Source organism: Papaver somniferum, chromosome 1 (genome assembly GCF_003573695.1).
Source record: "Papaver somniferum cultivar HN1 chromosome 1, ASM357369v1, whole genome shotgun sequence".
NCBI lineage: Eukaryota > Viridiplantae > Streptophyta > Magnoliopsida > Ranunculales > Papaveraceae > Papaver > Papaver somniferum.
Genome location: NC_039358.1, coordinates 226,847,949 through 226,869,121, shown reverse-complemented (window position 1 = coordinate 226,869,121; position 21,173 = coordinate 226,847,949). Strand labels below are relative to the sequence as shown.

Here is a 21,173-nt window from a genome sequence, read left to right as displayed (position 1 = left end):
CGGTTCTGAATGTAATTAGACATTTGGGCATAATTCCTTGCAGGGATGCCTCTTTCTGGTTGAATCTCCGGCCTCAAATCTTCATCTTCATAGTTTGTCCACTCCGGATCACGACGGGTTTCCTGAATTACCATGTTATGAAGAATTATGCAAGTGAGCATAGTCTTGTGCATTTCACGAGGACTCAACCCACGATATGGGCCACAAATGATAGCGAACTTCCTCTTTAAAATTCCAAAAGCGCGTTCCAATCCTTCCTCGCTGCCATTTGAGCATCGTTAAAATGACAGATAATGACTCTTATATTGACTGGCCCAATAAACAGGGAATCCTTGCCATACCTAATGCATACAATCGAGGCTACTTAACATTCCTGGGAATCCCCTTTCCTCATTCTCCCTCAATATTTCTCTAACATCTTCCTCGGTTGGTTTTCGTAAATATGTTGGACCAAAATGATTAATCATTACTTCACAAAACAATGAAAGGTAAGTGAATGAAGTTGTTTTACCCATACGAAGGTACTCATCGTTTGCATCCACTGGAGTGCCATAACCTAGAATCCTTAAAGACGAAGTAACTTTTTGTTCAGGACTATGACCTCAAATATTGAGTGCATCAAACTGATAATTAAATTGAGGTTCTACTCGACAAAGCTCTTCAATAATCTTTATCACCAGATGACGAGGCATACGAAATCGACCTTGAAAATTTTGATTAGAGTACACACAATTGGGAAGAAAATAATCGTACATCAGCTTCTGATGGTAAAATTCTCTCCCTCCATACATATACCTTCTTGATAATACTTCTTTTCGCTATGGAACTCTAGGTATTTGGCCCGTATGTACAAGCATCAAAGTGTCGATTAGTTTATTATCTTCAGCTTCCTCATCATCAAGTTCTTGCAACCTCCTTCGATGCATTTCTTGTTGTAATCTAAACCGATTCATAATAACATTCCTCTCTTCATTGGATCTCGTCATTAATGATTACGAAATTTAAAATGAGAATAGAGATAGAGAAATCGGTGAACTATAGGTTGAAGTAGGTGTGAGTACCTTGGAGAAATACGAGGGCGTATATATATGAACCAGTAGGGGGAAATAGCCGTTGCAAAATATCTAGTGGTCGATAATATTAATATCGCCAGCGATACTGTTTAAATCGCTCGGTTTAATGTATAACGCCATCGATAATCATAATATTGCCAGCGTTATTCATAATATCGCTCACTAGAAAGTCTATCGCTTATTGGTCTTCCCATAGTGACGCAATTGGTTTGCTATGCCACCTAGTATGCCAAACAACTTTTTTTTGGCATGTGCATAGGAGTAGGCCTTATAGACGGAACAAAGCCAACCATTGCCAATATCAACTATGCCGAGCCACATAGGCTAAATCGCCGAAAATGAAGACTTTATCCCTGACACTCCTCAGATGATCGCTCGATAGAAAATCTATCGTTGTATCTTTTCATAGTGGCTGGATAGTTTTCCCGGCCATCTGGTATAGCAAACAAATTTAACAAAAGATGTGTGCTATATTGTCGGAAACGTGTAGAACTCCCCCGAATCCTTTAGGAAACATGCCTTAGAACGGAAACCACGCCTGTCGGACTCCCAAAATCGACACTGTAGCAATACCCCTATATATAAACAAATCTATTTTACCACCTTTCAGTCAATCTCTATCGATCTCAAATCTTCTTATCTCCTTCTCTCCATCTTTCTAGGGTTTTCAATCGTAAAAAAAAAATCCCCCCTTTTCTCCCCCAAATCTCAAATTCCTCCAAATCAATCAAATCAAATCGTTGATTCCCCAATTCAATCCCACAAATCCATCAAAAATAACAGAAATTTCTAGGTTTTTTTTAGTTCTTGGTGAATTTGATTCACAATGGCACCGCCAAAGAATTCAGAGAAACCCTCAAAACAAGGAAAAGAAACAGGATCGCATGAATCAAATAATCTATGGGTTGGTAATTTAACGAATGATACAACCGAAGAAGATTTAATGGATCTATTTGGTAAACATGGTGATTTAGATACAGTGACTAGTTACGCATCAAGAAATTTTGCGTTTATTTATTATAAACGTATTGAAGATGCTAAAGAGGCGAAAGAGGCTTTACAAGGAACTAATTTACTTGGAAATCCGTTGAAGATCGAGTTTGCTCGTCCGGTTTGTTCTTGTTCTTTTAACCTCCCTGTTTGTATTTTAGATATTGTTGTATTGGTTGTTGTAAATACTGTTGTACAGATTGATTCTTTGGTTAAGTTTAAAGTTTTATTATGTTTATGCAATTTTCAACCCAAATGCCTGAAAAAATAGTGGTGATAATAGCCGTATCGGTCCCGGTCCACATTGTGCATGTTTTGGATCTCCCTTGTGTGTGTTTTCCAGAGTTAGTGTCTTAGATTTTTGGATAATGATAATGCGTAGAACAATGGGGGTGATAATAGATGTTGATTATTAGAAAATCATACCCATTGCTTTTCTTATTAAGCCTTGGTGGGCACCTTAACCGAAACTCTCGAGCCACCTTAATCGCTTATCAAACATGATCTGATCCAATTGTGAAATACTCGTGATCTCTAAACTAACTGTTATATGTTCTGCACAATCTGTTATTTAGGGTTATTGGTGCGTTTTTTTTTTTTTTGGAGCTAGGATAGATTTGTATAGACATAATCAATATCGGATAGTGTTAAGGAATGTCTAATTAGCCTTGTCAAGTTATCTAAGAAAATTTACTATCAAAACTTCGATTGTGTTTGTGCAACAATTACATACCTTTTATTGATTTCCCGTACCATATCAATGAGTCTCTAAAAACCATGAAAGGTAACCCTGAAAAGCTTGCAGTCCAATCAGTGAATTTATATTTTCAAAATATTTATACTGCTGAAAGCCTGGAGTAGCATGAGTTTGAATTTTCATAATGTGGAGTTACGCCCTTACAAAAATCACAAGATCTCATAACACAAATTGAAGGATAAGCATCAAATAACACTGACACTCAAGCATTTCTTGTTCCTTCTTCGTAAAACACTTTACAGCTGATCGTTCTGGCTTTTATTTTTCGAGCATACGTACCGTCCAAAACATAATAAAACTGTACCTATGCTTTTATTTTTCTGAGATGAAGGACAGTCATTCTAGAAAGTTTACGCGCTAGTTTGCATGACAATGGAAAACAGCTCCAAGAAAACTGAATTGCATTGTAGGCTATATTCCTTCCCACCAAAAGCGGGGAAAGCTATCAGATCACCCGTTCTCAAAAAAGCTAAAAGCTTAAAATCATAAACCAAATGCTAATAGTTAGACATATCATGAGAGTAACACTTCTGCAAAAAAACCCTCAGATGAAACATAGGAAATTGCTGCAATGAATCCAACAGTTATTTCTGCAATGAAAAAAATTCATTATTCCTAACTTCGCTTGTTGTGGACCCGTGGTCCGCTTGTTGTGGTCAACAGTTGGCCAGTACTTTTATACACGTATCCATTAGATTGTTGACATGCATGAATATGTGCTATGCCTATTCACACTTGAGCAACTCTACCCTGCATAGAAAAAAGAAGATCTGATGTTATTCCCTACATTGTCGTATTCAAGTATGCTAAAACCTTGACAAATTATGATCAGAGATCATTTCCTACACCTATTTTATTGCCTAAGCGCTTTATTTGCTGTCAGTGTGGAACGAATTGAATCCTCAATGAATTTTTGTCTGCTGCACTTTGCAGGCTAAACCAGGCAAACAACTGTGGGTGGGCGCAATTAGTTCAGCTGTCACAAAGGACCACCTAGAAAATGAATTTTCAAAATTTGGAAAAATTGAGGAATTCAAATTTCTCAGAGACAGAAACACCACACTTGTTGACTACTCAAAATCAGAGGATGCTGCTGCTGCCCTAAAAAGTATGAATGGGAAGCGCATCGGAGGTGATCAAATACGAGTGGATTACTTGAGGTCTCAACCTCCAAGAAGAGTGAGTTAACTGTTTCATTAATGTTACTGCATTCTTTCACCTTTTCAGTTCCTCCTGCATAATGCCCCTCGGTTTTCCTTACAATAAGAAGAATGGTATCCATGTTTTTTTTTCTGCAACAGGAAAACTGGAACGAGTTCCCTGACTCAAGAGATGGACAATTCAACAGTAGAAGGGGTATGGGACATAGTGATCCTTCATTGATGTCTGAGTCATCCCAATTCGGGTCCAAAAGACACATGGTACGTGTTTTCATCTATCTCTTGCTTCATCTTCAAGTGTATCTTCTCTTTTGTTGTTAGTTGCTTAGATACTTGTGTATGATAAATGAAAGAAGAGAAATTATGTATGAGTTTGTATCTTGTCTAAATCCCTCTCTTGTGTGCTGCAGCAACAACCAAGTGGGAAAAGAGGACAGCAACCTAGCAATGTTTTATGGATAGGGTACCCTCCCACGATTAAGATTGACGAGCAGATGCTTCATAATGCTATGATTCTTTTTGGTGAAATTGAGAGAATCAAAAGTTTCCCCTCAAGGAATTATTCTTTTGTAGAGTTTAGAAGTGTGGATGAGGCTCGGCGTGCAAAAGAAGGATTGCAAGGTCGTCTTTTTAATGATCCTAGGATACAGATATTATTTTCAAGTAGTGGACTCGCACCGGCTAAAGATACTCCTGGTATGTTCCCTGGAGTTAAAGGGTCTAGACCAGATATGTTCTTTAATGAACCTTCGTTTGGAGCTGGATCCATGGACTTCTATGGTGACGGCCGATCTATGGCGCACCTAGCGGCTAAAGGTATGCCAGGTGCTAATATGCTGATGAGATCTCTTGGCCCTCAAGGTGGGTTCGAGTCTCTTTCAGCAAACCCTGATTTGTACAATGACTTGGCTGGGCTCATCCAAAATTTCTCGAATGCAAGAAGGCACTCTCCTTCTGGAGCAGGCATGCTTCCTTACGGAAAAGGAATACGTCAATCCGGCAGGGGTGTGTCTAGCACATGGGATGGACCAGATGACCCTTATCAAAGGGAATCTAAGAGGTCAAGGATTGACGGTCATTCACCAATTGATGATCGAGGTGTTTTGGGCCCATTTGGAAGTAGTCCAAGTTTGCGGTATCCTGGGCAGAGCCCATCTGAAAATGAGCTTTGTTGGCGTGGTGTCATTGCTAAAGGAGGAACTCCTGTTTGTAATGCTCGTTGTGTTCCCATTGGAAAGGGGATAGACTCTCAGCTGTAAGTTCGACTTTGCCCTAGCGTTTCTTCTTTGATTTCATAACTATTGTGTTCTATGAAGATACTTCTGAGTTCCATATAGGCTTTCCATGAGAATCTTAATCTGATCCACATAGCAAAAAATCTATTATTTCTATCCATATTTGGTTCACGTCTATTAATTTTCTGCTGGTTTCTTTCTTCTTGCAAAAAAAAGTTAAAACATATGGCCCAATGGATAGGTCGGGGTGAAAAATTTATGACCATTCTGGAATATCAATCTCCATGGTAGTTGGAGCTCATAGAATAACCCTGAAAAAAAATTACTTCACGAGAAAGGAATTTTTATGCGGGATATATTTGTTAGGATGAGTGTAATGGCCCAATCTGATATTATTGTTAATTGCTTTTGGTGCAGCCCTGAAATTGTGAATTGCTCTGCAAGAACAGGGTTGGATTTGCTGGCAAAACATTATGCAGAGGCTAGTGGTTTTGACATCGTATACTTCTTACCAGACAGCGAAGAAGATTTTGCATCGTACACTGAATTTCTCCGTTACTTGGGGGCAAAAAATCGTGCTGGAGTTGCAAAATTCGATGATGGGACCACATTATTCTTGGTGCCTCCGTCAGATTTCTTAACAAAGGTTCTTGATGTCTCAGGTCCTGAACGCCTTTATGGTGTGGTTCTTAAGTTGCCCCAGCACCTGCCGAATAACGCTGCGCCAGTGCAACAACAGTCGCAACAACCTATTCCTCCATCACCATACATTAATAGGCAGCAATTACTTCCTTCCCGAAATGATTATAACTTGCCTCAGAAGGACGAGCAAGTTTATAATAATAGGTTGCCTCATGTTGATTCGATGGCTCATCACCAGAAACAGCACAGTGAAGGATCCCCTTTGATTCCATCTATGCCTCAAGATTATTCCAGAAATCCTACATCATTGCCCCAGGGGGGAGTGTCCCTACCTCCTGAGCTTCTTGCCACCTTAACTTCTCTATTACCGCCCAACTTCCAGTCTTCAGTTACTAATAGTGCTCAGTTACCAGTGGTCTCCCCTGCGCAGAGGCCTGCATCGAATTTAATTTCATCACAAGGATGGAGACAAGATCATCCGACTAATGTTACTGGGTCTCTACATCATCCACGAGAGGATCAATCTGCTCAGCAAGCCCAACAATTAGTGCATCAGTTTGGTAATCAGCCACCATCTTCACAGTATCATCCTGGTTATGCAAATTTTTCTAATGGATCTGAGAACCTAGCTCAAACCATACATGGCAATACACAAATCCAAGATCCCGTTCTCAACACTCCACAGCAGCAGGGTGGTGTTTCCTCTAGAATACCAAGTAATTTCGCGAACCCTTCTCAGGGCTCACATTTTGTTCCTCAGCAGGTCAACCAACAGTTCCAGTTTGATCCCTCACAGAATTCTCAGGGAAGCTATGGTGGCAGTTCACACCCAACCAATGCTGCAGGACAGTTCCGTGCACCAGGCTTTGAGCAGCCCAAGCTTCCAGTTACCTCGTCTACTCAGGTTTGAGACTTAACTCCTCTCAGGCATTTGACTGCAATTTGATAGACTCTCATTTAAACAAGTCAAGCTTCAGGTTACTTCATCCACTCCAGTGTCATATCAAAATTTCTTTTTAGATAGTAATTGAATTTGTTGTTCAACTATCAGGTGCAACAACTGCAATCAGCTCTATCAAGTGCTGGCCAGGGTTCAGCGGATGGTGATGCTGATAAGAACCAAAGATATCAATCGACGTTGCAATTTGCTGCAAACCTTCTTCTTCAGATACAGCAGCAGCAACAAGGAAACTCTCAGGCTGCACAAGGACCTGGCAATCATCAATGAGAACTGCTTCATGTCGGGTGAGTTATTCTTGCATGTTTTTACATTGTAATTGTTAGTGTTGATGTGTTTGCTTACTCCTCATCCTTGATTGCATTCTGCTGTCCACCTTATCAATGGTTTTCCCTTAGATGTGTGGGTCATGCTGTGTGTCTGATTGACAAATTATACTTTCATGGTCTCTTGTTCTGTACAAACTAAATGTAGGATTTGAACGTTCCCTCATTGCATATGTTAATTTGAGCAAAATTAAGTTTTTCTGGACTCCCGGTGGCCTAGGGTGCAATCTGTTGTTTACGACATGCAAGTGCAGGAAATAGACTATAGTGTTATACCATTTTCTTATTAGTGGGTCAGCTTTGCAACATGTACCTGATTTAGAGTGTTTTTTTTCTTTTTTGGTACCTGGTGCTACAAGTGTTCTTGTAATTTGAGTTGTTTTTGAGATACCTAAAGTTCAATGGGTGAGAGGGGAATACCATGCAAGGGCCTGGTCATAGTTTGATTTTAGAAATCAGCAATTAGATTCGTAACTAGCTCTTAGGGTCTTGTTATTCGTATTTCAGTGATGATGATGATGATTTTATTTTTTGTTGCTATGATACTTCGGTTGCTAACATGCTTTACCTGAATTTTCTGAGCATGTTATCTCTAATTTGCTATGATGTCATGGTTTCTTGCTTGCTCCCAAGAAAGTTGTTCTTATCATTCTTTATTTTTTGTACAAGATTCTTGACTATTGTACAGGATTTGTTACCATGTGGTAGTATATAAATGAGATGTCATCCCATTTTTTTGTCTACATCTTGCATTATCCATGTATATGTACGTTTGTCAGTGTTAAATGATTCATTGGAAAAAAGGTGTTTTGCCTTTCTGAACGAATAGTGTTAGGAGTTCACGTGTTTTCTCTGTATCAAATTGAATTAAGGGTCTAGGCTACAAATTTGAAACTTAGGCTACAATTGTAGCGAATCATTAGCCAGCCCTCACCTCCAAAACTTACCTTATAGGGATTTCTAAAGCTATCTATCAGCAAAAGGAAGAAAGACATTCTTAATTGAGATAGTAACTATCACCGATTTCTACGAACAAAAGCTTCCCTTCTGTTTGTTTTTCCCCTCGACGGTTTCAGAACACTTTTCAGGAATCCTGTCTGATGGGAAGACACATACAGCGATTCAGAGCCCCTCCCGCCCAGTGGAGTCGATCAGTTTTGTGTATTTTTGAAAAAGCTATAACTGCCAATGCCCACTTTAATTCCAGATAAACACATTGTGAGCGTCGCAGGAGTTCCTGTTAGGTTTAGATGTGTAACTTGTCTTAAACTGGTCAAATACAGAGTTTCGTGTGTGGCTATAGAAAGCGCAATAAAATCGATTCGTAGGGTAGAACAGATAAAGCAATTAACAGTCTCATGTGCGTGTATGCAATCACGATACAAAGATTATCGAACTTTATTTTGATTGCTGAGTGCGACATCACTTTTTATCCTTCTGCTTTGGTCATCAAAAATCGTTTAGTGCACTGTTTTCTTTAACCCTCACGCACCTGAACTTTCTGTTTAGAGATGCATAATAAAAGTCGATTCTGTGCACAGTTATTTTTTTTTCCTCATGCACCAAAACTTTCTGTTGCAGAATTCATATCTGCGGTATATTATAGGCCCCCTGTAATATATGTACAGTAGTTTTGGCTTACCTACAACTGATGGGTTCATCATTCATAGGAGTGATAAGTTATTTTTTCCTAAACAAATCACTACCTTAGATTTGATTCTGATTTTGTGGTCTGGCATCACAATTTTCCAGGGTTATCTCGTTTCGCAGCAGTCATGATATTATTTGCCTTCTTAGGGTTTAGTTTTTATTTGAGATCAACCCTCCAACTTGCCACACTGCAGAATCAAGCGTTTTTTCAAAGAGGAAACTGACTGAACTACAAAATCTGGGGTCTTTTCCCTATTTCGTTGACAAGGTGTGGAGGTTTCAGATAATTTTCTGAAAGCATAAAGTGTGCATGTCCTGTTTAGTCTGCCACTATTTATGTTGGGTGATTGGACGCCTTAATGTGCACTAGTATCCTCAGTATAATCGTTAGACAACGTACGGCGTCTTATAGCCAACAAACAAATGAAGGTTGCACAAATTTAGTCAGGGTCCTCTTTACTTCGGGTTTTAGTCAGGGTCCTCTTAGTATAATCACAGTGAACAATCAGTCTGCATAGGCCTGTAAAATTTAGAGCAAGTATGCCTGATCTTACAGCTTCGATTTCTAACCTGCAGTTGTCGGTTACTTTTCATTTGGCTTTACCATTTAGACATTTCTATGTAGTCATCAATGGCTCAAAGTTTCCAGAAAGAAACATGAACTTCCAAATTTACGTTTTGTAGGCATGGATAAATGCAAAATGGCCATCCAGTACATATTCCTTACAAACTACCTCGCTCCACACAAAACCCGCCGAGATGCCAACCTGGGAAGCAGAGAGGAAGCCAGAGGAGAAGACGACTGTTAAATACAAATGTAACTTTTTTCCCCACAGGAAGTACTGTGGATCTTTCAGGTGGCCAAAAGCGGAAAAGGGCTGAAAGAAAAAACAAAAAAAAACCTATGTTTTCTCATCAGTTTCGATTTGTTTTTTATATAAAAATTTCTTTTATTCTCTCTTATCTTTTCCTGTCCGTGTTGATCAACAAATGGCAACTAGAAATTTGCAAAATTTACTTCTATAAATTTATGAAAGAAGCCGTAAACATAATGGTTTGCCAAACCCTCTTGGACAGTCAGTCATGATGAGGTTGTAGCCCAGGTTCAAATTTTAACAGCAGTAAGAACTCTTGGACAGTCCTGGAGTAAGATAAGAATCGCTTCAGGAAAGCTAAACTCTGTCAAGTTATAGCACCCATAGGGATATGGGGTCCTAGAATCAATAAGCTGTAACTTGGCTTTAGGTGTTGTCCCTGCTCTTTTCTATGTACCCAAATCGAATTATAGCACCTCATCATAGCCCATTTGCAATTGTCCTAATGTCTATTATCCATCTGTCATATGATAATGGCATCTCGCTAGTCGCCAAGTATCTTTAAAACTACAGAAGCTTGGTGGAATAGCTCTACAACAATAATTCCTAGGCGGAAAAGACATGTAAAGTTTGATACTGTGTAAATACACATAAATTAAAAAAGATACTTTTTAATTATCCATATGGATATTTTTAATTAAAAAAGATACACGTCCATTCTATTATCCGTCGGATTTGACACCCGTGAGATAATGGATGAACGGACCGGATATGGGTGAATTTGCGGATTTTAAGGAATAATAAACGAAGCAATTAAATGTGAGGTGAGAAAGGATCCCCTCACATTTTTATTATCACACTATCTTACACGTTGGACGTCATTTTTGTGAATAAAAATCAACCGTAACGAATTTGAAACTAATATTTTGAGGATATGTTCCTCTTACCAACTTCTACATCCCTACCAAAAATGAGCACATTTCGAAATATAAAACCTCACAGTATACCGGTCTTAATTTCGACGGCCAGAAATCCATTGGTTTTCAACGGCTCATTTTCAAAGTAGTAGATGGTGGTGTTATATGTCTCGGAATACCCTCATTTTTGGTAAGTATGTAAAACTTGGTAAGAGGAACACATCCCTAAAATATTAGCTTCAAATCCGTCACGGTTTGGTTTTTATTCGCAAAAGTGACGCCCAACGTGTGAGATAATGTGATAATAAAAGCGTGAGGGGATCTCTCCTCAGTTTTAACAAGAGAATATAACTTAATTTTAAAACTTCAATTACTGAAATTTAAATAACTACAACACAAAAAGAACGTCTTTCCAGCAACCAAAATTAAAATATTTATCAAATGAAGACTTCCGACTAATCCAAAACTAATACTTGAATATCTTAGAGGACCTTCACCGTATCTGACTAGGAAAATATAGAAATATCTACTAATTTCTTATAATAACTTTTATATATACTTTTTCCGTTCTAATTTAGATGCCTAAATAGGATTTTGTACAAAAATTAAGAAACACAAAGAGGGTAATTTTTTTACACAATTACCTTAGGCTAGTATTTAAGGCACCTAGTTTTTAGAAGTCTAGTTTTATGTTCTTTACTTTGAACAATTCAAAACATAAAATATAACTCAAGAGAATAGAGGATACATAGAGAGAGGAGTATTTTTTTTTTTCGAGAAAGGAAGATTATATCGAAAGAAAAAGATAATTACAAGGTATTTACAATGGTCGAAAGACCTTCAAAAAGAGAGAAAGAACACAACTACATATGCAAGATATTCTCCCAATGATTTAGAATTTGGTTCGTAGAGAATTGCTTTAAAACGTCAGTAGATGAACTCCAAAGGCATATCCAAAGCTTTACTGCAATCTTCTGGTCGTATAAAGGTCTTGATCTTCCACCATGAACTCTCATATTACGTTCATTCCATAATTCCCAACAAATGTCAAAAGGCATCAGATGCCAAACCATTCTCAGTCTAGCTGAGATTCTAACTAACCTCCAGCTTTGCATAAGAGATTTAAAATTATACGACATCACCCAAAGAACTCTCATAGCTGAAATAAAATTCTCCTATAACTGAGAAGCCCAGATGCAATGAATGAATAGATGCTCCAAAGTTTCCATAGGTGCATTACAAAATAAACACAGATTCGAATGAATTGTGACTCTCCTATGTTGCAACATACTTCTGGTTGGAATAGAATCATGAAGAGAAGCCCAAAATAAAAACAAAACTTTAGGAGGTACGAACTTGCTAGACAATAGATAGTGACCATCCCAATCAGGCTCAGCTTCAGTTAACTTGAGATAAATACTTCTCACCGAACAATCTCCATCCAACCATCTTCTTCCCCTTGAGTCAAGTTCACATGTCTAAGATCATGCTTAATCTCTAGCAGGTCTATCCTTTCAGCTGGATTCAAGGCTCTACTGAACTGCAAGTTCCATCTACTGTCGTACATCGTAGCCACAGTCGCCGTCTTTTGAATACTAATCTTATACAACCTTGGATATTTCTCTTTTAAGGATCTTTTCTCGTTCCACCAGTCGAGCCAAAATCTGATTGTTGTACCATCTTGAACCTGAACCTTCACTGCATCAAAGAAAACATCATTAACCATAAGATGTCGAACCACATGCTTCTGCCTATAGAGTTCTTAACTTGCAAGGGCAGCAGACAATTCTCATTAGCTTTTGATTTCTCGCAAACAATACGCCTTCAAAGAGCCGTCTTTTCCTTGCAATATCTTATGTGCCACTTAGCTAATAAAGATTTGTTCACCAGCCTCAAGTTTCAAATACCTAACCACCTTTCTTTTTTGGTTTGGAAATTCTTTTCCATGAGATCCAACTCATCTTCTTCTTATCTTCATCCTCTCCCCACAAAAACTTCCTCATTAAAGTGTTCAACATCTTCTCAATTGAAGCAGGAATATGATGCACAGACATAAAGTAAACTGCCAAACTCTCAAGTGAACTTCTAATCAAGACAACTCTACCTGCTTTATTCAGATATCTTCTTTTCCAAGGTGCTAATTTCTTTTGCATCCTCTAAATGATGATTTCCCAAATTATCTCACTTCTCCTACTCGAGCCAATAGGCATACCTAAGTAAGTAACTGGTAGAGTCTCGATTCTGCACCCCAACTCCCTATTAAGACCCGATTCCAACATATGGGTAGATTAGGATAAAAAGTGGAAAAATATGGAGAGTTATTTTGTAAAAGGGTCGTATGTTTTTGGCTATATTAGGGTCTGGGTCGTAGAAGTTGTAGTTGCTGCGTTTGGGTCGTAGACTCATAGTTGACCGTCAAGTCAACTGTTAGTTGACATTCCATATATGGTCAAAATAACGCCCGTCTCGACCAAGTTAAGCAATCAGTTAACGTTAGACCCATGGGTCACACGTGTTACACTGTTTACTCGTGTGAAAATCTGATGTCTGAGATTAGATCAGTGCAACACAAGTGAATGAATGTATGTAATTTAACCAAAAAAAAAAAATCTATAAATAAGACCATACTCTGTAGCATAAAACCTTGTAAAAAAACCCAGTATTGCATATCCAAAAGATGGTTTCACCTGCCATTTTCATTCATAAATACATAGAGAATGTCACTGCCATTTTCATTCATAAATACATACAGAATGTTAATGCAATTTATACAAAAGTTGTGTTCATTAATGGCTATTGTTAAGTGAAATTACTGAATGTCACTATCATTCAAGCAAAAAAGTGCCATCACCAAAAAATTTCTATTCAACTAAAAAGGGTGTATTTACCAAAAAACTTCTATTCAAGCAGAAGGTGAAGCATTATAACTTCAGTGTCATGTAAATTAGTACCTCCATTGCACTAATTGAGGGCCGGTTTTCGCTCTCTTGGCAGGTGGACGCTGTGGTTCTGCAGCTGGTTGTTGTGGTTCTCCTGCAGTTGGTTGTTGTGGTTCGGCAGCAGCACCAGCATCTCCAAACAACAAGTGCTCCATCCTTGAAGCCCTTCTTGCTATGTTTTCAATTGGATAATATTGGCCTACACCAAAACCTGCACCTGGCATCCTTATAGCTCTACCCCTACCTCTTCCTCTTGCAGGCTGAGTCTCTGGATAGTATTGGCCTTCAACTCTAGCAGACTGAGTAGAAGCCCCACCATTCCTTCCCCTAGCACCACCTCTTTTTCCTTTAGTAGCACCAACTCTTCCTCTTCTCCTAGTAGTACCACCTCTGGCAGGCTGAGTAGAAGCACCAATTGCATCATCACCAGTTACAGTTGCAGCAACTGTTACATTTGTACCACCACCACCACCACCACCACTTCCACTTGCACCAACACTACTACCATGAAAACCAGTTGTCCTAATACCCGCAGTGGATCTTACTGTCCTGCTATAGTTCACATGTTCACCAGTTCCAGTTGTATTTGGTGGCCTTCTAATATGTGGAGCATGGTATATGTGAAGACCTGCAATTCACCAACAACAACAAACAGAAGCAAGTAAGTGAGCAATACAAATGTTAGAAAATAATTCAGTAATACAAATGTAATACGAACTTACCAGTAGAAGATTCACATCCATCTGGAGCTCCTTTGCAAGTAGTTCTATGATGCCCATACAGTCCAAACCTCCCGCATCTATGTGCATTCCTGTTGTCGTATCCAGGATCGTCTCTACCCTTGATCCTCTGGGTTCTTGGCCTACCAGCTGGCCTTACTAGTCTTGGTGGCTTAACAATGTACTCATTCTACATTTAACAAGGTCATCAAATTAGCCGCTACAAATACTAAAAAATTACAAACAACACAAACTTCTTGTTGAATGAGAAACTTACAGGTGGCCATGTTTCAATGGGATCCAATGCTTCAACACTCCCTGCATACATCTTCATATAGGTTTCAACAGTGTAGCACTAATCTACATACCTGCACATGCAATTTGTAGGTTAATTTCGAAATTAGACATCCTAAATTTCAAACACAACTGTTAAAACACTTGATTATGAATTGTCCATTACCTATTATCATCATGACCCATAGGGAAGATAACTGCCATCACATGAACACATGGAATTCCACCTACCTCCCATGCCCCACATGCGCAACTCTTCTTATCCAAATCAACCTTGTAAGACATATCATTGTCACTTTCCACTAGCCACTTAACATTAGTAGAATGGTAACAAGTAAACAAATGTTGCCTATTTCTATGCATATCTAATCTTTTTTCTGCCTTTGGAACTAACCCATCTGGGTTCCATTGTTCACTTAGCGCAACTTCTTTCCTGTCATGCATCAACCTCATGATCAGAATCTGGTACTCCCGAACAAACTTGCAGATGGGTAATGCCCTTAAGTCATGAATACAACTATTCCAGGACTCACTGAAGTTGTTAGTTACATGCTCACACTTGCTTGTCTTGTCAAACTTCCATCTTGTCCACTGAGATAAGTCATGTTTCTCCAGCTATTCTCTTGCTTGCATCTTTGTTTCACCTAGATCCTTCATTGCTTGATTATAATCAATTTCATTGTAGGACTTGGCTGCTTTCCAAGCAAGCTTCTCTATCTCAGGTCCGGGATGCTTCATCTTCATGTTCTTGTAGTGATGTCTAAAACAGAGCCTGTGAAAATGATTGACATAACCAAACTGTCTTTGAACACCATACTCTATACCTACACATGCCAAACAAACATAAAAATCAGAAGGAATGTGAAAAAAGATCAAGTGGCAGAGGACAAGCATTTCCTGCCAAACTATACTCAATTAGACTAAAGCAAATGTAGCTCATCTTTGCATTCTAAAATACCAGATTTTTATAATCTACTAGTATCGAATAATAAAGAAATCAATACCTTTTTGTTTATCACTAATGAAGGTCAAAGGCTTGTCGTGGAGGTGCAAACTAGGTGCAATGATCTCCAAAAACGCATTCCAAGTCTCTTTACACTCTAACCTTGTGAAGTAGACTGCAAGGGGGAATAACCCACCGTTACCATCCAAAGCTGTATCACTCATAATCACCCCGCCATATTTGCCTGCACGTGGGACAAACATTGAATAGCATCAGACACAAATTTTGTGAAAACTTCACTAAACCATATTCTTGCAAAGTATTTATGTAGCTTACCATTACTGTGGTAAGCATCTAAACCAATCATTGGTCTAGCATCTTTAAAGCCTTCTAGACTAGCATTGTAAGCCACACACAAGCCTGTGAACTGCTTTGTTCTACTATCTCTACTGAATGCAGCAATGCTACCAGGATTGTCCTTCTTTATTTGCTCACACAAATCAGGAACTTTAGCGTAAGAATCTTCAAAGCTTCCCAATATCATCTCCAAACACCTCCACCTAGCATGCCAAGCTGTCCAATATGAAATATTCACCTTATACTTCCTCTTAACTCTTCTCCTTATAGCTTTAGGCTTGCAGTCAGGGTTGTCTCTTACATATCCCAGAATCTACAAATGAAATAAATAAACAACATAATTGAGGTTAAAATACGAATGAAATAGAAAATAATAAAACTTAAGTGAATGAATGTTGAAAAGTTAAGTGACTTAAGTGACATAATTGAGGTAAATATAGTCGATACCTTGTGTGCCACCCACTTGCTAACGCATTTTCCATCCCTCTTGGTTGACAAGTATGCTTAAACTCACCTTTCTTGAGCCTAAAAGTAACATTGTCACTCATTGAGATACACTTCACAAACCAACCACAGTTATCATCATCACACACATACTCTTTTCTTACTTTGTTGTTCATAATTTTTCTCATCCCGAATCTTTTGCTAATACCATAGTCTCTTAAATACTCTCTGCACTCTGTAAAAGAACCCCATTCCATCCCAACATATAGTGGTGTAACTTCAGCTTTTCTAGGATCCTCATCTTCCGCTTCCTCTTCTTCCTTATAGCAGTTTGCTGTTAGCCTGATGAATTCAGCGTAATTCTCAACCCCATCTGCTTCATCCAAAAGCTTATTTCCTATATCATCATCCTCATCGTCTGATGAAAAATATGGGTCCGTTTATAAATGGATCGGATATGTTAGACCCAGTTAAGTTTCTTAATGATGTTAGGATATTATGTCCTTAAACAATTTCGTAAGGGTATTCTGGTAAAAATGTTAGGCAGTCAAAGTTAGTCTTCGACCCAAACGCAGCAACTGCAACTTCTACTACCCAGACCCTAATATAACCAAAAAGATGCGACCCTTTTACAAAATAACTCAAATATGAATTCTAGCAAGTAATTAAGGATAAAAAAAATCCTCAATTTAAGCATCCAAAATAGGACGGTGGGAGCATATAATCAGCATTACTTTTAGGGATGAGTGTCCAATAGATGAGTGGTGTTTCACCCGCGTTCTAACTCGTGAAAAATGTGTGTTTCAAAGATCACCCGGGCCCAATCCGCCAAGAGAACGCGCGTCCACACGCCAAAATACGGATTGGGTTGGGTGAAATGTACCTATTTGGGTGTTCTGCTCGCCCCTACTTGTGAGGATATTTACTGTTAAAATATGAAGATACAGTTGTAATGTGAATATTACCATGACAAACTTATAAAGGCACCCATAATAAAATTAGGAGCACACATATGGGTGCCTGCATACGGAACAACACCAAATAAGTTGCTCTTCTGAAAAATATTACTACAAACTACATTCTTTGTTTTCTCTCAAACAAAGATTTGACAAAAATGAATTTGGGTCAAAAATTATTGCAGCAGCTTCATAGAAGAGCAATATTTAATCATTCATTTCTACTACATCAAAATAATATCGAGATAACTGTGAGAAATTATTATGGTTCAGAGATAAAAGAGTAACACAACTTGAGCAAATTGTGAGGGATGAGTGTAAATCTGGTAAGATTAAGAAGCTTGATGATGGGTTGAAATACTTCAATCAACTGATTTTGCAAAGGCTGTTACCATCTAATAGTACATTCTGTCATGTTTTGAGTTCTTTATCCAAAATCAAGTGTTATTCAGATGTGATTATGTTGTATAAAAAGATGAATTTGGTTGGAGTACAACCTAGTTTGTAACATTGAGCATTTTGACCAATTGCTTTTGCCAATTAGGAATAGTTGATTATGAGTTTTGTTTGATTGGAGAGATCATAAAGAGAGGTTATCATCCTGATACTGTCACTTTTACCACACTGATTAAAGGGCTGTGTCTTCAAGAAAAGATTGAACCTGCCTTCAAAGTGTTTGGTAAAATGACTGAAACAGGTATTCAACGTGATGCCTTCACATGTAGCACTCTTATACATGGGCTTTGTAAAACTGGTCAAGTGGGTCGTGCTCTTCAGCTGAAAAACAATATGATCAAATGGAACTGCAGACCTGCTGCTGTCTCATACTGTGTGATTATAGATACACTTTGCAAAGGAGGTTTGGTCGATGAAGCTCTGGTTCTCTTCAATGAAATGCATAGGGATCCCAATGTTGTACCCGATGTAGTTGTTTACACTCCTTTGATCAATGGGATATGCAATTCAGGCCGGTTGAATGAAGGAAGGAGACTTTTTGACGAGATGATTAATAGAGGAATATCTGCAAATATAACAACTTATAATTGTATGATTCATGGTCACTGCCTACATGATCAACAGGAAGAAGCAAGACGATATTTTGATGATATGATGGATCGACGGATTTCACCAGATAGAATAACTTCTAGTATATTAATAGATTCACATTGTAAAGATGGGATGATGGAAGATGCTTGGGGATTATTTAAACTAATGCAAAAAATAAACATAAAACCCAATCAGTTAACTTATAGTTCACTGATCGATGGTCTGTGTTTGACAGGGCGACTGCAAGAAGCGGTTAAACTGTTTGACTTGATGGTGGATAGAGGCCTTGAGCCAGATGTGTTCAGCTACGGTGTGTTAATCAATGGGTATTGCAAGAATCGTAAGATGGATGAAGCTATGCAGCTATTCAACAAAATGAAATGGAGTGGACGGCAACCTAGCACTGTTACTTACACTGCACTGTTAGGGGGATTATACCATGTTGGAAGACTTAGGACAGCAGAAAGATTGATTAGCGAGATGCAATCTTTTGGTCAATCTCCAGATGAAGTTACATACGCTACAATGTTGAATGGTCTTTGCAAGAATGGAAAATTGGAGAAGGCAATCGAATTGTTCGAATCCATGAAAGGTATTGGTATCATAGCTAATATTTAAATGTACAGTATTCTTATTCATGGTTCATGTCAGGCTGGTCGGTTGGAAGATGCAAGAAAGCTGTTTATTGAGATCCCAAACAAAGGATTGGCACATGATGTAGTAACATATACTACAATGATCAAAGGCCTCTTCCGTAACAAGATGTTATCGGAGGCTAACGCATTAATCATCGAAATGGAAGAGAAGGGTTGTTTGCCAAATGCTAGAACATATGACACCATCATTAAGGGTTTTCTTATAGCAAGGGTGCCTGAAAGAGAATTTGTACCGAGTGATTCTGTTGTTTCCTTGTTAGCAAACACTCTCTCGGCGAAGGGGCTAAAAAATCTGTAGTTTTTTTTCTTGAAGTTGGTGCCTTCCCCATGCTTTGTGGAGCTATTGCTTTAACCATGTCCTGTTATTCGTATTCCAGCTCTATATATGTTTGGTCGGGAATATTGTCGCGCTGCAGTTGATTTTCAGACTCCTCCAGGTGATGTTGCTCTACCAGGTTCCATTTTCGAGGGTCTTAGATCCTAATTCCTTCTACTGGATTCAAATTGTTGCAGTCTGGATAATTGGCATGTACACTGCTGAGAGAGTATTATCTTCTCTCAGCATGTGCACAAAATTGTCTGTCAGGGGAGGAAAGCTAAAGATTGGGATGAGAGGTGAATGTTCATTTCAGGTTGTGTATGGTTTAACAGTGAAATGACCAAGTGCAGTAAGCTGCCAATGTCTTTGAATCTTCATTTTCATTACTTTGTTCGGCTGCCAAATATTCATCAATTCTGGAAGACGAAAGCAAACTGAGAGAAGCTCTAAGGATGGCCAATGCTTGTGGCGCAATCTGTACAACTAGGAAAGGAGCAATTCCAGCACTCCCAGACAATGCTTCTGCGCAGAAGCTCATCTCGGATTTTCACTAGATGATGAATTCGCTATTATTTTACTTTAATTGCCTAGTAGCTCTTTCTTTATATGTTGTTTTTAACATTCAGTTTTACCTTACAATTTGCTTCCCTTATTTCTTCTTTAAGAGATATATTTTTTTGTTTAACCTCTGGCAGAATACTTGTGAATCTTTTTCTTCAATATATCTTCTCTTCTTATAAAAAAAACCTGATACAGCAACATTTAATATACTAATAACTTTACTTTGTAAAGTTGAGATTATGAAAAACGCTTGGGGGTTATTTGAACTGATGGAGAAGAAAAACTTGAAACCCTATCAGATAACTTATAATTCAATGATCAAAAAGGTCCGTGTTTGGCAGGTAGGCTGCAAGCAGCGAATAAATTGTTTGACTCGATGGTGGATAGGACCTCGAGCCAAATGAGTTTAATCAACGGGTAATAAATTGTTTGACTCGATGGTGGATAGGACCTCGAGCCAAATGAGTTTAATCAACGGGTAATAAATTGTTTGACTCGATGGTGGATAGGACCTCGAGCAAATGAGTTTAATCAACGGGTATTGCAATAATCGTAGGTTAGATGAAGCCATGCAGTTTACTGCAGGTACTCACAGTATTTATCTTACACGAATTATGTGCATGACAGATGTTTCTTTCACGGACCATAACACACTGCCTGACACCATCAAACAAAATGCTAACCTTGCAGTCCACGCAATCTGGAAGATCCTAGTAATTGTTGTTGCTGATTTTGTATGAAGTCTATGAAATTTTGTTATGCAGGACAATCAAATAATAATATATAATGGACAAACTGACCGTAAGTGAGAAAAAGTTAGAAAAACAAAACAAAATTTAGCACCCAAACACAAAATAACTGTTTAAAATTTAAAGTTCAAGCAATTAGATCATGCATGCATTATTGAGATACCGTAATGATCAAGCCAGTAGTTACGTACAAACTCCAATGTTTACTATACATAGAATAGGAAACTATGTAAACTAGGAAATACTTGTTGTACAAGTCTTTTACTATGTTTAGAATTCGAAAGAGTCTGTATATATAGTTAAATTGTCGATGTTTTGTACACATTGAATAATAGAGAACAATTCTCCTAAACATTCTTCTTCTCTTCTATATTCTATAGTCTATGCATATAATATTCACATCTAGTCTGTGCATATAGTCTTCACGTCAAATTTTAAAACTCAACTTGGTATCATCCTTGTTCGATTCTCCATGTCTTCCGCATCTTCTTCAATTAGCACAATTTCTACACTTATTGGTTCCTCTCAATCTATGATGGCTTCATCTGTTTTCTCTCAACCTCATCACATCATCACTGTCAAACTTGATGAAACAAATTACTCCCTTTGGCGTGCTCAACTTTTACCCTATCTTCAAAGATATGAACTTGATGGCTATGTTAATGG

The 21,173-nt window shown here is 38.3% G+C and overlaps 4 protein-coding genes across 5 annotated transcripts; 2 read left to right on the top strand and 2 right to left on the bottom strand.

Annotated features, from left to right (window-relative positions):
* The first annotated feature begins 1,694 nt into the window (after positions 1 to 1,694).
* Positions 1,695 to 9,754, top strand: LOC113317854 (flowering time control protein FPA-like). Its single transcript, XM_026565986.1, has 7 exons — positions 1,695 to 2,184; positions 3,754 to 3,999; positions 4,122 to 4,241; positions 4,391 to 5,235; positions 5,633 to 6,761; positions 6,909 to 7,102; positions 9,476 to 9,754. The coding sequence occupies exons 1-6, from the start codon at positions 1,900 to 1,902 to the stop codon at positions 7,083 to 7,085; spliced, it is 2,802 nt and encodes a 933-aa protein (XP_026421771.1). The 5' UTR covers positions 1,695 to 1,899; the 3' UTR covers positions 7,086 to 7,102; positions 9,476 to 9,754.
* A 3,391-nt stretch (positions 9,755 to 13,145) lies between these two features.
* On the bottom strand, positions 13,146 to 16,625 carry LOC113317838 (protein argonaute 12-like). Of its 2 annotated transcripts, XM_026565976.1 has the most exons (8): positions 16,223 to 16,625; positions 15,755 to 16,088; positions 15,480 to 15,662; positions 14,642 to 15,299; positions 14,459 to 14,549; positions 14,185 to 14,371; positions 13,475 to 14,090; positions 13,146 to 13,210 (listed from the first exon to the last, which is right to left on the bottom strand). In XM_026565976.1, the coding sequence occupies exons 5-8, from the start codon at positions 14,513 to 14,515 to the stop codon at positions 13,207 to 13,209; spliced, it is 864 nt and encodes a 287-aa protein (XP_026421761.1). In that variant the 5' UTR covers positions 14,516 to 14,549; positions 14,642 to 15,299; positions 15,480 to 15,662; positions 15,755 to 16,088; positions 16,223 to 16,625; the 3' UTR covers positions 13,146 to 13,206. The 2 variants fall into 2 exon arrangements, with proteins under 2 accessions (XP_026421761.1, XP_026421753.1); XM_026565968.1 differs by having other exon boundaries at positions 13,192 to 14,090.
* LOC113362609 lies at positions 15,091 to 17,590 on the bottom strand. The gene is made up of 6 exons (XM_026605209.1): positions 17,581 to 17,590; positions 16,428 to 16,637; positions 16,290 to 16,300; positions 15,755 to 16,088; positions 15,480 to 15,662; positions 15,091 to 15,299 (listed from the first exon to the last, which is right to left on the bottom strand). Exons 1-6 carry the CDS (start codon positions 17,588 to 17,590, stop codon positions 15,091 to 15,093), a joined length of 957 nt encoding a protein of 318 aa, XP_026460994.1.
* LOC113317833 (pentatricopeptide repeat-containing protein At1g12775, mitochondrial-like) lies at positions 17,318 to 19,884 on the top strand. Its single transcript, XM_026565960.1, has one exon. It carries the CDS (start codon positions 17,860 to 17,862, stop codon positions 18,838 to 18,840), a length of 981 nt encoding a protein of 326 aa, XP_026421745.1. The 5' UTR covers positions 17,318 to 17,859; the 3' UTR covers positions 18,841 to 19,884.
* The last annotated feature ends 1,289 nt before the right edge of the window (positions 19,885 to 21,173 follow it).